This window comes from Trachemys scripta, chromosome 3 (assembly GCF_013100865.1).
Source record: "Trachemys scripta elegans isolate TJP31775 chromosome 3, CAS_Tse_1.0, whole genome shotgun sequence".
NCBI lineage: Eukaryota > Metazoa > Chordata > Testudines > Emydidae > Trachemys > Trachemys scripta.
In genome coordinates this window covers 116,618,826-116,637,203 of record NC_048300.1, presented here as the reverse complement: position 1 = coordinate 116,637,203, position 18,378 = coordinate 116,618,826, and the positions used below count along the sequence as shown (strand labels likewise).

Below are 18,378 nucleotides of genomic sequence, written 5' to 3'. Positions count from 1 at the left end.
ATCTACTCCCTCTTCTGCCCACAGCCCTTTCATTTAAAAAGGAATGTTGTAAGCATACGTGATTAAAGTTACATGTGTGATGGAGAGATTTGCATTTTTTCAGATAGGTTTAGCCCATTCCTACTCATGTAGCTTTTCCTCTTTTTCTTTCAACCTTATTGTTGTAATTTTAAAACTTTGTAAACACCTGAAAATAAATGTTTAAAATGGAAACCCATTCAGAGGGTCATTAGTGATGCTTTGAGTCAAACAAATGGATTATGAGTCATCTTTGTCTCACTATTGCAGAGAAATGTAAGATTATCGTGCTTTTTCCATTCTATTGCTGCAGTTAAACACATTTTAACTTGAACAAACTTTAGAAATGCAAACTAGCCCATCAAGGCCAAAAGTTTCAGCCATCAGTTGTGTCTACAAAAATAATCATCAAAGCATTTGCACTCAAAAAGCTGCGTGAACACAGATCAGGTTAACTGAGCATCCAACGATCCAATCTGCCCTCATAATTTTGAAAAAGCAAACACTTCCATATGTCCTTTTGTGGAGACTAAGTAGGAATCATAACTGAAAATTCAGCCCAAACTCTTTCAGATTAAGCTAAAGAGTCTGTAGTAATATTACCTAGCAGTCTGCAATTTTACAACATATAATGAACATATGCTTCTGAAAGGGATAGATAAGACAGAAAACATCATAATGCCACTATATCAATCCATGGTACACCCACCCCTTGAATACTGCATGCAGGTCTGGTCACTCTGTCTCAAAAAAGATATGTTAATATTGGTGCAGAGGTTCAGAGAAGGGCAAAGAAACTGATTAGGGATATGGAACAGTATCCATATGAGGAAAGATTAAAAAGACTGAGACTTTTTATCTTAAACCAGAGATGATTAAGGGGTCTGCAAAATTATGAATGGTGTGGAGAAAATGAATAGGGAAATGTAATTTATCCCTTCACATAATACAAGAACTGGGGGTCATCCATGAATCATAGAAATATAGAACTGGAAAGGACCTCGATAGGTCATGTAGTCCAGTCCCCTGCACTGAAGTAGAACTAAATATAATCCAGACAATCCCAGACAAGTATTTGTCTAACTTCTTCTTAAAAACTCCTATGATGGAGATTCCACGACCTCCCTAAGTAATTTGTTCCAGTGCTTGAACACCCTATAGTTAGGAAGTTTTTCCTAATGTCTACCCTAAATTTCTCTTGCTGCAATTTAAAGCCCATTGCTTCTTGTCCTGTCCTCAGTGGATAAGGAGAACAATGTATTGCTCTCTTCTTTATAGCAAATATTTTACATACTTGAAGACTGTTACCATGTTCCCCCTCAGTCTTCTCTTCTCCAAACTAAAGAAACCCAGTCCTTTCAATTTTTCCTCATAGATCATGTTTTCTAGACCATTAATCATTTTTGTTGCTCTCCTTTGAGCTTTCTCCAATGTGTCCACATCTTTCCTGAAATGTGGTGCCCAGAACTGGACACAGTACTCCAGTTGAGGTTTAACAGTTCTGAGTCAACCGGAAGAATTAATTTACATGACTTGCTTACAACACTCTTGTTAATATATCCCAGATTTATGTTTGCTTTTTTTGTTTTTTTTTTTTTTGCAAGAGTATTATATTGGTGACTCATATTTTGTTTGTTATCCACTATGACCCCCAGATCCTTTTCTGCAGTACTCCTTCCTAGGAAGTCTTTTCCCATTTTGTATTTGTGCAATTGATTATCCCTTCCTAAGTGGAATACTTTGCATTTGTCCTTATTTAATTTCATCCTCTTTATTTCAGACCATTTCTGCAGTTTGTCCAGATCATTTTTAATTCTAATACTGTCCTCCAAAGCGCCTGCAACCCCTCCCAGCATGGTATCAATGGTATTTTATAAGTGTACTCTCTGACATTATCCAAATCATTTATGAAGATATTGAATAGAACTGGACCTGGGACAGATCAGGGGTACTGGAACATTTTGTATAGTGGGGGTACTGAGAGCCATTGAACCAAACTGTAAACCCTCCATATAATGGAAATCACTTCAAGCCGGAGGGTGCAGCAGCACCCTTATTTCAAGAACCTATGGGACAGATCTCTGTGGGACCCCACTTGATATGCCCTTCCAGCTTGACCGCGAACCTTTGATAACTATTCTCTGAGTATAGTTTTCCAACCAGTTGTTTACTACCTCACAGTAGGTTCGTCTAGGCTGTATTTCCCTAGTTTGCTTATGAGAAGGTCATGTGAGACAGTATCAAAAGCCTTTCTAAAAATCAAAATTATCACATCTACTGTTTCCCCCATCCACAAGACTTGTTACACTATCAAAGAAGGATATCAGGTTGGTTTGGTATGATTTGTTCTTGACAAATACATGTTGACTGTTATTTATCACCTTATTATCTTCTAGGTACTTACAAATTGATTGGTTATTTGCTCCATTTTCTTTCTGGGTACCCAAGTTAAGATGACTGATCTATAAATCCTTGGATTGTCCTTATTCCTCTTTTTATAGATAGGTAGTATATTTGTCCTTTTCCAGGCCTCTGGGATCTCTTCCATCCTCCATGGATTCTCACCCAGTTCCTTAAGTGTTTTAGGGTGTATTTTGCCAACTTAAAGACATCTAATTTATCTAAGTAAGTCTTAACTTGTTCTTCCCCTATTTTAGCCTCAGATCCCACACTATTTACATTGATGTTTATCATCCAATCACTGCTAACCTTTCTAGTGAAAACTGAAACAAAAAACACATTTAACATGTCAGCCATTTCTACGTTTTCTTCTGCTATTGAAAATTAATAGGCAGCAGATTTAAAACAAACAAAAGGAAGTACTTCTTCACACAACTCATCCACATGGGATGTTGTGGGGCCAAAAGTATGACTTGGATAAGAATTAGATAAGTTCATGAAGGATAGGTCCATCAACAGCCAATAGCCAAGATGGTCAGGGACACAGCTCCATACTTCGAGTGTCCCTAAACCTCCCACTGCCAGAAGCTGGGATTGGATGACAGGAGATGGATCACTCAAAATTACCTTGTTCTGTTCATTCCCTCTGAAGCATCTGGCACGGGCCATTGTCAGAAACTGGATACAGTATGGCTGTTCTTATGAAAGTCAACTTTTTAGCACTGCCCTTGAAGCTGTGACCAACAGTGTAATTACCTCCAAATGCATGAGTCCGGTAACTGGGACTAGACGGAGAATAGAGCTGCATCTGAGATGTGATGATCCAAACTACTCGAAACACATATTCTGTGAAGGCTTGAAGGTTACTCACTGTGTATGAATGCTCAGATACTACCTAGATCAAAACACATACATATAATCATTATCACTGTTCCTCTATCTGGAGTTACCATGTAGGATCTCAGTCTAGCCTGATATGACAACATAAAACAATATGTATGTATTAGGATGTCACAGACCTAATTCCAAGAATCCCTTATAAAGCAGAACAAGTTCTAGATAATTCATTTTCCTTAAACATTATGCACTAATTCCTCCTTTAACACTTTCTTCAAAACCCACTGCCAAATCCCATCAAATATTGGATGGATGGAACAGAATATTAGGAAGATACAACATAGGCCTGGAAGAGATCTCCTGGGTCAGATCAAATCCCCTGCTACCGCAAGCAACCCAACATATAATCCTGCTCCTAAATTTATCAAGCTCCATCTTAAAACTAGTTAGGTTGTTTGCCCCCACTACGCCTATTGCTCCAGAACCTCACTTCTCTGATAGTTAGAAATCTTCTAATTTCCAGTCTGAATTAATTAATTAATTTAAAGAATATTCTAATTTTAAGCAAATAAATAGCTAAAACAGTAAAATATTAAATATATTAACATCAGTAAATTTTAAATTGTTGCCACTCACCCACAGGCTTCTGGGTACCTAACAAAATATACTTAAACTTAACTAGTCATTTTACCCAAATAAATCCAAGAACAAAAATAAACAAAAAACATTCCCAACAATCCACCACCAACATAACAAAAATACACAAAGAATCCCCAAATGCTTTACAATCTTAACAAATTATACACAAGAATCATGTCATTCACCACTCAAATAGCCACCTCTAATGTGAAATGTGGCAACTGTTTTATAGAGTACAAGAATAATAGAGGATAGGTGAGGAGAGGAAGTGAAGAACACCTTTCCAACTGAATCAAGACTGGATTGTAAATTAGACTAGGTTGTTTTATTAAAAGATTAATTTAAAAAGTAAGTGGGAACTATTTTGTCCTCCCTTACCTCAGCATACTTCCAGTCTCCAGGGAGCTGATTGTACTTCCACTGAATAATATATGTCACCCCAGAGATATTAGCCAACTTCCATCTCAATGTCACATTGTGGCTTCCAATGGTAGATGCAAATGGTGCTGTAGGTGTGTTCAAATAATCTGAGTGTGGAAAACAATAAAAACACAAATAAGGCTTAAATCATTAATCCTCTCCCTGGGGTATTCTGTGGCAGCTTCTGGGCAGTAGGAGAATGCAGCAGCATTCTCTAAAGGATTGATGTTACGCTGGAATACACTTTGGTGGTGACACACATAGTACATTGGGTAAAAGTAAAGTGCATCTTGCCCCAGGGGCCTGGCACATTCAGCAGTTGTGAAGCTGATAAAAACATGGAAAACATGCATATCAGGAAAAGAGTTACAGAACGAACCATAGTAATGTTATAAGACAATTGATACATTAATATTAATTGGCCAAACTCATCACTGGTGTAAGTGGGTGCAGCTATACTGAAGTCAATGGAGACATACCCATCTGTGTTAGTGGTGAATCTGGCCTATTATGTTAAGCTATATCCCTTAAATGGAAGCTTTGGGAGATCTGTCCATTTCTTTACTGTCCTCACGTCCTTCTCCACTCAGTGATTGGTAAAACTTTGAAGGGAAACTCCTTCCATCAAAACACTAACGCATGTGCTTAAGGTTAAGCACATGTGCAGTCACGTACATGCTTCAATGGGATTACTCGGGTGCTCAAAGTTAAACACATGCTTTAAAATATTGGTCCCCAAACCAGCAAAGCACTAAAGCATGTGTTTAATTTTAAGCACTTGGATAGTCCCAGTGAAGTGTTCTACTGAACTACACAAGTTAAACATATGTTTAGTGCTTTGCTGGATTGGGGACCAATATTTAAACGATCATGTGGAAGGTCATGATTGGATGACCTGTCAAATGATGAACTTGCAGATAACAGACACTACAGAAATTAGACATGGAATAAAGAATAGGACATCTTTCATTTAAAATGTTGGTTCCATTCTACTTAGAATTTCGCAACCATGATGAAATTACTTTCTGTGACAAAATTGGAAATACTTTCTTAATTTGTTTGGTTTGGTTTGGTTTGGTTTAAGTGAAGTCCCTAGTCCATAACAAAATCAAGGCTGCTTTTGTCAATGCACATTTGTGGTATGCCAGAGTTATACTGTAACTTAGAACCATCACAATATGGCTCCCTCCCTATGTCCTATCACAGCTGGGAGGATCTGAGGTGGGACATTCATGCTTTTAGTCCCTCAGATTTACCTTTCTAGGGCTAACAGCAAAACTTTTCAGAAGAATGCAACCAGTCGTGGAACTTGTCCTCTGCTGTCTTGTCAGATACAGGGTTTGATCATATTAGGGCACAAAGTAACACGTGCCTATTCAGTCATGCCTTTTAATATATTTCCATTCAGGCAAAGCATGGGTTTGCTGTGCAACTTTATACAAATCTTCTTCCCCTGGTATCACCAATATTTAGTATATGCTTGTTTTGAAACTGAATGTGAGGCACCAAGTTCCCAAAGCAACGGGCAGCATGCTAATGCCTCAATATATATATTTTTATTATGATACGGAGCTCAGCAAAGCATTTATTATAAAGCTTTGCTGAATGGAAATCCCTACATTTTTTCAGTCAGATAGGGTAGATCCATAGGGCTGGAACTAAGGGTGTTGAGGCTGCTGCCGCACCCCCAGCTTGAAGCGGTTTCCAACATATACAGGGTTTTCAGTTTGGTTCAGTGGCTCTCAGCACCCCCACTACACAAATTGTTCCAGCACCCTTGGTAGATCGCTCAGGGTGGGGTTCAAATGCACTAAGCATTGGCCTAACTGCTCCCATGGAAATCAAAAGGAGTTTTTACCATTGACTTCAACAGAAGCGGAGTTGGGCCATAGCTGAGTGCATTTGAAAATCCCACCATAAACTTCTGCATTTATATCCCAAAATTCCCAAGTTCCTGGAAGAAAAAGCCTACTTTTTGTAATACAGCAGCCATCTCTTTACTTTTAAGTTACAATAAGAATCAGAAAAGGAACAAGACATTCCTGGCCCTGTTTAAAGAAAATCAGATAACAAATGCAAAAGGATACTCCTAGAAATGAGTTCAGCAAATCCTGGCTTATGGCACAGCACTATGTCCGTCCTTACCTTGTACTTCAGCACCATAAGCCTCCTCTGCACAGCTGCAGCCAAACTTACAGGAAACTCTCTGTATAAGACATAGAACTTGCCAGTTAGTTTTGTTTCAATGGGATGTCTTCTTAGAAGCATCCAGACACATTTCTAGTACACATGAATACCACAAAAATAGTTATATTCATTCTAAAAACACTGGCACCTTAGGCTCATTCCAAAAATCTACTGGCAGTCTTTCCATTGACTTCAATGGGCATTGGGTCAGGCTCTATATTCCCTATATAGCCCATTTGCTGCAACTCACAAATCTGGGGACAATTCCTGCTCACTTTACACATTTAAGACTTCAATAAGGATACCTGAGGAAGGAAAGCAGAATATGGCCCATTTAACTTACTATTAATGAGAAGCCTTCAGCATTGAGCCCAGCCCTTCTTGCTTCACCTATTTCCCACAAATGCTCCCTGCTCTTGGCCAATAAGCTGTAATGGACGCTTTTTTAAAAAACACATCTACCATCCAACTTCTTGTTATTATTTTTTATCTGTGTTATAGTTGTGTCTATAGGTCTTAACCACCCCCAGAGCCCCAGTGCAGCCCACACTGAACATATACATAGTAAGAAGAGAGTCCCTGCCCCAAAGAGCTTACCATCCAAATAGAGAAGATAGACAAAGGAAGCCTCACTAGCTCTATTTTACAGCTCCACTGAACTGAGACGCAGAGGGAAAATTTTCCAAATGACTGACAATCCTAAGACTACTTTTAAAAGTGACTTAAGCACATAGGAGCCTGAGTCTCATTGAAAGTCAATAACTAAATAAGCAATGACTCCAGCTTGCTTTTCTGGCTTCTAGTCAGGAATGAAAGGGGGCTCAGGCTGGAGGGGCAGGATTTATATACACTCCCCCAGGTGTGCAGGGGCCAATGGCTTACCTGAGCCCCACCGGCCTGCCCATCAATTCAGGTGATGCCTTCTCCCCTCCCCCTCCCGATTCCCAAAGGAGGAGAACCCTTAAAGGAGCTACTATCCTTTTTTTTATGCCAGTCCTGACAAAACTCCCCCACCCTGAGAATGCATTTGCTCTGCTGTATTTTATTTAGGCTCATTTACATTGCAAGATTGTCTGGCTTACAAAAGCTGAAGAAGATAAAATACCCCAGCTTTATAATCTCTGTTCATACAGCAAACAACTATCAAGTAATAATTAACTTTTGGGTCATTAAGGTGACATGTTATATTAGGTGGCATTTTTTGTCTTGGTAACTGTCAATGATTCTACTGTACACATTTCCTGCAGCTCACTGAAACTGATAAGAGAAAATTGCCCTAGCACAAAGTAAAGGTTTATTTCCCAAGTTCCTGCATTAAAGAGGTGGCTCTTTGTGTTTTAATATTATTAGCAAGATGTAACGTTTCCAAGAGAAATATCTTGGTCAAGGAAAGGCAAACAGTACAAATACCAGCAGTCATGCTTCTTTGTGGCACTAGGACAGCATTGAATTGGGTGACCAGATGTCCCATTTTTAAAGGGACAGTCCCGTATTTAAGCCCTCCTGTAGGTGTCCAGACTTTTTCTTTAAAATGGGCAAATTGTCCCATATTTTCTGTCTCCCCCCATCAGTAGTGGCGGGTCCTGCTGCTGATCGGATCCCGGCTCGCCAGCCACCCGCCCACCATCAGTACTGGCCACTACGCCTGCTAGTCTGCCCCCGCTGCGTGCCAGCTCTCGGCCACCCATCCCATTTGCGGCCAGTGCTGGCTGTGCGCTGCGAGCTGCGGTGGCTGGTGAGTGCGGGCAGGCAGCAGCCAGTTACGAGTCACTTCTGCTGCCTACCCATCGGCCCTTTACGTGCTCCCCCTCTTGCTGTCCTCTCCCTTCTTTGCCCCTTCACCACCACCCCAGCCCTGCTGCTCCTCCATATTCCCCCCAGCAGGGCGCATCCCACTCCCAGCGCTGTGCAGAGAACCAGCCCCTGGTCAGAATGCTCAGCTCACCAACAGCCTGGCTGGCAGGCTCCTTCCTTCCCCCACTGCCTCTGGCTGGGCCTGCATCCTGGGAAAGCCCAAGATCCTCTGGCCCAGGGCTCTGGCCAGGAGGAGCCAAGCCCTGCATGTGCCAAAGCCCTGCACAGCACTGGTACAGGGAAGCCTCTCTCAGCTAAGCTCTGGAGTGGTGGGGGGGGGAGGGAAAGCAATTTCGAGCCTATTCCCACCCTGAACCTGCAGGCTCCACAGCAGTCCCTGGGGAAGGGGCTTAGCACCCTCTTCACCACCCCCACCCTGGGTCCTGCCCTCAGGGAGCACATGGCTGCTCCGTCCCATAGGTACCCTCCCCTACTGAGTCACCTCTCTGGCCGGTTTCCATGAAGCCCCTGCAGTCAGGTTCCCTGGGCCCTAGTGCACTATGCATCCTTAGGGCTCAACCCCTTCCAGCCTGTGCTGTAGCCAGAGGCAGCTCAGTTATGTAGGTGGCCAGTAGCAGCCTGAAGGTATTAGCTGCCTTTCGACACTGTGCAGGCAGGAAGGGACAAGCTGCTTCCAGCCACATGGGAGGTGGGGGCAGGGGCAAGAAGAGATGAGCTCTGCAAAGACATGGGCCAGATCATCCCTTCCCTCCTTGTAGCTGGAAGCAGCTCCCGTCCCTTCCCTCCCACACAGTGCCAAAAGGCTGCTGCTGGCCACGTTCTGGTGTGAACCTGGCAGAAATCTGGGGAGGGGAGCATGTGACCCTGCGTCCCTCTGCACATGTTGCCTCGGGAAGATGCGGCAGCTGGTACCAGGAGAGGTGGGTCCATCCCAGGGGCCCAGCCAGACATGGAGGATGGAGAGCGCCGGGGCAGGAAGAGTCAGATAGGTCGGTCACCACCACCACCACCCGTTTGAGAGAGGTATATGGGAATGGGAAGGGTGTCACCCCTTCCTGTGTGAACCCTAAAGCCTTAAAGATAAGAAGATAAATAAAAAGAATCCAACTACGCAGTATTTCTTTTTAACAGGGGCTCAGTCAACCTGATGTTAATTTGAATGTTTGTACTACATAATTCTGATTGATTGCCGTTGAACTCGCTTGAATACGAGTAATTGTACCAGGTGTCCCATATTCAGCATAACAAATATGGTCACAATATGTTACAACAGCTTTACAAACTGTCAGCTGCAGGTCTATTTAATATCTTAATCATTGACAGTCAAGAATGTTTAGGTTATGGGCTCACCTTCTCTTTAAACATATGCGCATCAACTGGTTTGTACTGCTTTGAAGAAACTATAAAGTGCTCCATTCAACAGACATACTTCCTGTCTTTTTTCTTTATTTCATGTTTTCCTTCTTCCTTTTCCTACTGACAATTAATTGCTACAGCCCTAAACCTGATTTTGTTTTGGTTCTTGCTGAGGAAAATAATAATAAACTTTTCCCTGGAGATTTTTAAAGGCAAATTTGCCATCTATTCCCCATGAAACCAAGAAATCCTTGTTGGTGGAAATTCCCCCTTTAAGTGCCAGATTCTGACACCCTTATTCATGTTGAGTAGCACCTTATTCCATTGGTGTTCCAACTAACTTTAATGGGACTACTCTTGGGAAAAGGTACTATTCAACATCTGTAAGAAAATTGCATTGTTTGTTTATAGGCATTTTCTATGGCACTCATCACAACAGTATCTGAGCAACTCACATACATCAATGAAGTGGCCTCATAATGGCCCTGTGAGGAAAACAGCTATTAACCATTTTACAGAAGGGACACTGAGGCCCACAGAGATTAACATGTTATCCAAAATCACACAGCAAGTCTGTGGCATAGCCAAGAACAGAACTCAGCCCCAGTCCAGTCTTTAGCCACCAGACCATCTTTTCTCCTTCACAGGCTTAAAAATAAATAAAATCTATGCCCTGGTTTGAAAACCTCATCTATACACATCTACATTCAAGCTTCATTTCTAGGCCAATGTACACTGTGTATCTTATGTTTTTAACAAGAATACAGTAATGTAATGCCACAGGGTTTGCACAACACAACCAGACACCTGGATTTAAAATTTTGGGTATCTAAGTTGTGTTTCATTCTGCTGTGTGAACTGAAGTTATCATTTTAGGGTGTTTATACTGGTCTTATTGGCATTTAACTTACCTCACATGCTCTGATGTAGGTCTGATTCTGTAGAGAAGCAAACAAAAAGAGACATGCTTAGCAGGAATATAGTCTTTCAATAGTCCAATATTGCAAATAAGGTAGTATTAACTCATCAGACATTTCTTACACACACAGAGTACATAGCAAATGCTTTTCAGTGACAAACGGCTGAAAAGAAGAAATCCAAATTCAAAACTGGAAGGCCAGCATTTGAATTACGTCAAGTCTGACTGAGCTCCAGATTTCTCAAGAAAAGGAACCCAGTTCCTCTCAAACTTTTCCCTGGCAACTGTCCCAGAACCTGTGCTAGTTCTTGTCCAGATACTATCGGTTAACAACAGGAAACATGGTGATAACATGTATTCTAAAGATAGGGGTCTAAAGGGCCTGGTGCAGAAAGGTGTTGAACACTGACAATTTAACTGACTGAAAACCCAGAAGCGGAGTTTAATTTTCATTGAATGTTAGTGTTCTCTGTTCCCACCACACTGTGGCAGACATAATGCAGGTTTGTATTGTGAAGGTACCCCCATGCCAAGAACTAGTGATTCCCAGGTTAATGTACTCTATTTCGAAGACTTCTGAACTAATAATATGATGTTACATATTCCAATAAGAAACATATCAACTTACTGGAAAACAAATTATGGCTATTATATTTTTTATTATAAAAAGACTGGTTTGGTAGAATACTTTTGGATAATTTATCAGACAAAATCAAAGCATAGGAAGTGGAACTTTGACTAATACAGTACTTACACATTGCAGTGGGCAACTTTTTTGTACTGTTGCATTCCAAAATCGACATCCCTGTGTGCACTGCAAGAAAGACTGAATAGTTAGTACTTTAAAATAGTTGCAGTCAGACAAACAAGGAGGAAGGATGGTCCAGTGGTTAGGATGCTAATCTGGGAAACCTAGGGTCAATTTCTTGCTCTACCACAGACTTCTGAGATTATCTTGGGCAAACATGTAAACTTTCTATGCCTCAGTTCCCCATGTGTAAAATGGGGTAACAGCACTTCTCTTCCTCATGAAGATAAATACATTAAATATTTTGAGATACTTATACACTATGGTAATGGGGCTAGATAGACAGATAAAACTCCTGAAAGTTTCCCCTGAAAATTAATATAATGAATACACATAGAAGTTTGTGTGAGTGATCCACACAACCACTTCTAGACAGGACCTTGACACAGCCATCGTGATTGAGGGTACTGTAATGGCTGGTGTGCAACTCCATTATTTTGGTCTAGACTGCAGCTTTACACTGTGCCCTGAGAGAGGGGTGGTGCCTGCTGCAAAGCTCCAGGAACAAAACAAAGAATGAATTTTGGCCCAGGGAGCTCCAGTTCCTCTCTTGCTCCAGAAAGGAAGTAAATTAATTAATTCACCCCCATCATAAAGCTCTTTCCTTGATCTGGACAGGGTGGAGCAAGCAGTCCTTTCAAGTCTACTCCTGACTCGCTGATAGAGAGAAGGAACAAATTTGCCATAAACAGGCTGAAACATTCAAAAATGGACCTTCCAAAAATCATGAAATTGGCTTAACATCATGATATTTTTAAAACTAATAATAAATGTTGGATTTTTTATTTATCTTCTGGTTTTGAAATTGTGTTAATTACATTTCAATCTTTTCTCTGCTTCCAGGAGATCTACAAACTTCCTTTAAAAAAAAAATGTTGAAATTCTCTCACAATCACCTGACTCCAAGACCTGGGGCTTTATGAAAAACACCAAATATCACAAAGCATAAGAAAATCATGATAATTGGCAACTCTCGATCTGAGCAAAGACACATAGGTGAGTAAGGGGGCAGAGCTGCATGGCCAAGTAAACATTGTGACAATCTAGCTTTTCACACTCACATGACCCCCACCACCCTCCACACACACCCGAGGCCATTTGCAGAGAGACTGTAATTCACTAAAGATTGTGGATAACATTGATGATTGAATCCTCCATGCATCCAGCAAATAAGTGGGAGGGCCCTGTGGCTATCAGGATGAACTGTGTTAGAGATCCAAGATTTCTAAGGGAACCTCTCCTGAAGGCTGCTGCTCCTTCCAAAAATCACCCCCATCAAAAGTTTGTGTTAACCTATAGAAATCTCTAGTATAAACCCAAACATTTATAGCTCTATAGAAGTCTAACACAACATCTTAAAAAATAGTATTTTCAGTTTCCTCCCTGTCAAATTTATGAGAAAATAAAATGGGTGTGTTATTTTAAATTTACTAGACTACCCAGAATGCAATAGTAAAAATTATGTGCCTCTCATGAGTAGGGTGACCATATGTCCCATTTTGTCCGGGACAGTTTCCTTTTTAAGTTCTGTGCCAGCTGTCTTGATTTCTTTGACAAAAATGGGCATTTGTCCTGTTTGCTCCTGCGAACTGATCAATTCGCAAGCACAAACGAACAAATGCTCAGTTTACAAAAAAAGTCGGGTGTGACCCGAAGTGGGGCGCAGAGGAACATTGGGGGGGGGGTGGCAACGCGAGGTGCCAGGCAGCAGGGCTCAGAGGGTCAGCCCCAGGCCCAGGCCCAGTGTCCGGAAGCATGGAGCTTGAACACTCAACCCCAATCCCAGCCACGGACAGCACGGAGCTTGGGGGGGCGGGGTGTCAGCCCCAGCCATCGTCAGCACAGGGCTCAGGCACTCAGCCTCAGCCCTGGGCGGCATGGAGCTTGGGGGGGGCAGGGCGGGGGGTCAGCTGGAGCCCCAAGTGGCAGCAGCTCTGTCTAGCCATGCTGACGCAGGGGGGAGGGCAGCTCGGGCAAGCCCCGGGCCATCCCCTTTGTACTTTAGGAAATATGGTCACCCTACTCATGGGAACACTGATTCTGATGGGGACCCAAATTATCTCAAATATTTCTTCATTCTGAATTGTGTAGACTCTGAATTGAAATAGGAGCCTGAATAGAGACCTATGCTCCACTATGGCAAATTCACTTTAAAAAAAAAAAACTGTCTTTTTAAGAATATGGGTCAAATTCAGGCCTGCAGTAATTAGATGTAACTCCTCTGCAATCAATGGAGTTGCACCTACTTATGTCAAGTCTTAATATGATCCACCATGCTGGCAAAGCTATAACCAGATAATATGACCATTGCACCCTATACAGCAATAACATAAGTAACAATGCAAACCATTACTCACAGCTACATTGATGTCACTAACATTGCAAGCATTAATGCCAAGCTCTCCTTCCTGTAAACAAAAAAAATATATATTTATAAGTGAGATTAGATATCCAGTACTTCCTCTACTAGCATTTTCCTTCCTTCCTTCAATTTTTTTCCACCTCACATGAAACTTTTAAAATTATTGCTGAAATGACAATTGCTTCTTACTTGCTTGAGAGTAATCGAAGAGTATCATTAGGATATGGAAGTTGGTGGAGTCAGCTGGAGTCAATTAAGTTATCTCAAGGAGGAATTTGGCCCTTTGTCTCCTGATTCATAGCTTCTAAGGCCAGAAGGGAATACTGTGATCACCCAGTCTGACTTCCTGTAGGCCATTGAGCTTCCCCCAAAATAATTCCTTTTGAACTACTGCATATCTTCTTTTAAAAGAATATCCAATCTTGACTTAAAAATTGCTAGTGATGGAGAATCCACCATGACACTCTGTAAATTGTTCCACTGGTTAACTACCTTCACTGTTAACATTTTATGCCTTATTTCCAGTCTGAATTTGTCTAGCTTCAACTTCCAGCTATTGGGTCTTGCTATACCATTGTCTGCTAAATTGAAGATCCCATTATCAAATTCCTATTCCCTATGTAGGTATTTATAGACTGTGATTAACCTTCTCTTTGCTAAGCTACATTGATTGAGCTCCTATAAGGCATGTTTTCCAATCCTTTAAATCGTTCTTGTGACTCTTCTCTGAGCCGTCTCCAATTTATTCTGATTTACTGAGACAATAATAAATGCTTCATAAACAAACCTGGAACCCAAATGACACAAGTCCAACTGAGTCTGACCTCCAAAATGCATGTTACAGATTTTGTTTCTTTAAATTTTCCTCTGGCCTCCTTCCGAAATGGCTATAACTAACCACATGACAACTGATTCTCTTCTGGTACCAAAAGTGCCTCAGAACTATGGTTCCTATTCCCAGAGCGCCTAGTTTGAATTGTGCAAGACCAGGCACCTCTTCAGAAGTGCAAATATTCTGGGATGCATTTAACCAGCTTTGAGTAGCTGAATGTGGGGTCATAGGCCTTGATCCCACAAACGCTTACGGCATGTTCTGAACTCTAAGCATGGGACTATTCTCATAGAGAGAAGTTGAACATGCACGAGCATTTGCAGGATAAGAGGCATATAGTGTGGCAATGATTAAGAACCCCTGTCTGATGCAAAACAGTCCCACAGCAGGTGTGATCACACAGGTACCCTTTGGATGGGGAAATGGAAGCTTTGAACTGTACTGACCTTGAGACCAGCTTTTTCTCATTTCAGTCCCCGTCACAATATTTTTAAGTGGCATATGGAATATGGATGCCACATGTTTGGCTTTTAAAGAAGAGTTCTATGAAGAGGGACAGAGCATTTCTCATTCAGAATTTATTTAAAAATTAATCAAAGAATCCGTGTTAGGAATATTATTACCACCTAAGCTCATAGCAGGAAAGATGAGTAACCCTTTCACTGCTGCAGGGGCTCTTTTCTGCATCAGAAACAGGTTTTAAAGACTGGCCATTTTAATAAGATTGTGTACCTGGTACATCCATCCTGTACATTTCATGTCCATAATCAGTATATTTTTCAGAGCTGACAGAGCTAATTAGCCAGAAGACGCACAAAGTCATTTCTACAGAGCACATGTACATGGTCTTCTAGATAAGATCAGTCGACATACTCAGCCGAATAAAAATGAAATTTGAAGCATAATTATTGATCAGGTTTCAGTTAGAGTTTGGGCTTATCATCTTTATGCATCAGCAAAAGGAAAACAAATAAATTCCACTTCACTACCCAAAGGAACACTACGAAAACATAAGATTAAAGATATAACAACCCACTCTTATACTTAAAGGGATACCAGCAACGGAAAGCTAGACAGTTTTATATACCACATCTGCACTTAAGTCCCCTGCCAATTGTTGTAATTTTATAGTTACACTTTCCTATTTTTAAAATGTTTTATTTTTCCATGTTGCTGTGTGAAAGACCCATACAAATAGAAGGGTATATTGACTAGCTTATTTTACAGCAAACGCTGTAGATTAGACAGTCTATAAAAAAAAGAAACTGAAAAAAATAGTTTTTGTTGTTTGGTTTTTTTCCTGTAGTCTCTTTCAGTTACAGTAATCTGATGAATCATTGTAACAGAGGGGAAATAAAATTCAGATGGAGTATGATTAACTGGGTTTCCCCTTTAAAAGGTATGATATCCATTTTTCCACTTCAAACTCAATTTTAAAAACATAATTTCAGCCCCCAGTTTTGCCCACATAGGTTCTTTACATACAATTTCAAATAAAGTGGTTTGTGTTAGAAAATGCTAATTGTGGTAGCAACAATCATATATCTAAGAGGTAAGTATAATTTTTTCCAAAACTTACCAGGCCGCCTGTACATAAATTCTGACAATTAATCAAGAAAGTACAATATACTGTAGAAATCCATATGCAGTAAACAGAAAGAAGACTGACTAGCTTAGGCTTCCACACGTTAATGTTCCTCATAGCTTGAACAACAATTTCATCTGGCAGTCTGCTACTTTTCTTGTTTCAGCCTCATAGATTCCGTGGATTCTAGATGCCAGATAGAACATTGAAATGCGGAAGTTTTCTACGTGTTAGTAAAATCCTTGTTTATAATCCATCCATTCTATGACTTTGGGGCTTCCTGGATCACTTGTCTTGAAATTGTGCAACATCTACTTAATAGTTTCTTATTAAACCGCTCAGACAAAGGTGCCGACCGATGAAAGGTCACATGGCTCCTTATCATTGAAGTGAAAAGAAAACTAAGTGGAGTGATCTTATCCCAGTATTATGGTGAAATGAGGAAGAGAGTGAGAGAGAGAGAGGACCCCTGTTTGTATTTTCTCTTATGATGAAACAATTTTTAATCACTGTTTTTAAAAATGGCTTCAGGTAACACAGCTGTGCTGATTGATGTGGTGGAAAATAACTTTCTCAAAATATCTTTAACAAATAGTCCACACTGGCCTGCACAACCATTTTAGCTGAGACTGTTTTTAATAACTGTTTCCAAATATGGTACATAAGGCCACATAAGTAGGGCCCTACCAAATTCACAGCCATGAAAAATGCATCAGAAACCGTGAAATCTGGTCTTTTGTGTGGTTTTACTAGGGTGACTAGACGTCCTGATTTTATCGGGACTGTCCCGATATTTCCTTGTTTGTCCCGCATCCCGACCGATGTGCGGTCGGGACACTGGACAAACAAGGAAATGCTCCGGAGCCCGGATGTGCTCGTGCCCCCGGCCCCCCGCCCCGGTCTCCTCCTCCCCCAATTGGCTCCCTCCCTGAATCCCCGCCTCTTCCCCGGGCTCACCATTCCTCCTCCCTCCACAAGCGCTGGAGGGAGGCCCAGGAGATGCAAGGGAAGCGCGGGGCCGGGGTGAGTGAGAGTCCAGCCTGGCACCGAGCAGGCAGGACTCAGTCAGGCGGTAGGGAGAGTAGGTGGGCGGCCCGCGAGGCCAGGCGGCGGCTGTTCTCCCCTCCTGGGCAGCGGGACTCAGGAGCAGCCGCTGCTGCAGCTCCCACTGCCGTGGGGGGAGGGAGCGGCCGATGGCCAAGCTCGGCGGCTGCGGCTCTGATGCCCGGGCCCGAACCCCCCGAGCCGGGGCCTGCTGCGGGGATCCGGCAGCGCGCACGCTGCGCCCAGCCCCTGGCCAGTCGCATCTGGGCTGCTGCCCAGCTGGTGCTATCCCCCGGCGGCCCCGGGGCGGAGGCATTGGCAGCCCAGCCCAGTCCGTTCCCCTGCGGGACCCGAGCGGGACGGGGGGGCTGGGGCCTGCTGCCCCCACTCCGGGGCCGCCGCGGGATAGCACCAGCTGGGCAGCAGCCCAGACGCGACTGGCCAGGGGCTGGGCGCAGCGTGCGCGCTGCTGGGTCCCCGCAGCAGGCCCGGGCTCGGGGGGTTCAGGGGCGCCAGAGCTGCAGCCGCCGAGCGCCATGGCCGCTTCCTTCCCCCGCGGCAGTGGGAGCTGCAGCAGCAGCTGCTCCTGAGTCCCGCTGCCCAGGGGGGGAGAACAGCCGCCGCCTGGCCCTGCGGGCCGCCCCCCTACTCTCCCTACCGCCCGACTGAGTCCTGCCTGTACTGGGGCCAGGCCGGACTCTCACTCACCATGGCCCCACGCTTCCCCTGAGTCTCCGGGGCCTCCCTCCAGAGCTTGTGGAGGAAGGGTGTTTTGTTTTGTTTTTTTGCCCTGCCCCCCCCCCCCCCCCCCCTCCCCCCCCCCCCCGCCACGCCCCCCCGCATCCCGATATTTGACTTGAGTGACCTGGTCACCCTAGCTTTTACCCTACACTATACAGATTTCATGGGGGAAGACAAGTGTTTCTCAAACTCGGGGTCCTGACCCAAAAGAGGGTAGTGGGAGGGTCAGAAGGTTATTTTAGGGGGGTCACAGTATTGACACCCTTATTTCTGCACTGCCTTCAGAGCTGGGTGGCCGGAGAGCAGGGCTGTTGGCCAGGCACTCAGCTCTGAAGGCAGCACCCCACCAGCAAACCCCACAGTATTTTGGGCGCTGCAGGGATCTTTAGCTTAGGTAAAAGAAGCGTTGCTGTAG

At 43.0% G+C, this 18,378-nt stretch overlaps 1 protein-coding gene across 1 annotated transcript in view; it reads right to left on the bottom strand.

The window, feature by feature from the left end:
• The window catches only part of ROS1 (ROS proto-oncogene 1, receptor tyrosine kinase), a 95,955-nt gene extending 79,660 nt beyond the window's left edge, over positions 1 to 16,295 (bottom strand). The window contains exons 1-7 of the mRNA XM_034766886.1: positions 16,173 to 16,295; positions 13,757 to 13,807; positions 11,346 to 11,405; positions 10,584 to 10,610; positions 6,460 to 6,520; positions 4,273 to 4,421; positions 3,175 to 3,313 (exon numbers count right to left, since the gene is read on the bottom strand). Coding sequence (XP_034622777.1) covers positions 3,175 to 3,313; positions 4,273 to 4,421; positions 6,460 to 6,520; positions 10,584 to 10,610; positions 11,346 to 11,405; positions 13,757 to 13,807; positions 16,173 to 16,295 — 610 coding nt within the window. The remainder of the gene's footprint in view (positions 1 to 3,174; positions 3,314 to 4,272; positions 4,422 to 6,459; positions 6,521 to 10,583; positions 10,611 to 11,345; positions 11,406 to 13,756; positions 13,808 to 16,172) is intronic.
• Between the last annotated feature and the right edge of the window lie 2,083 nt (positions 16,296 to 18,378).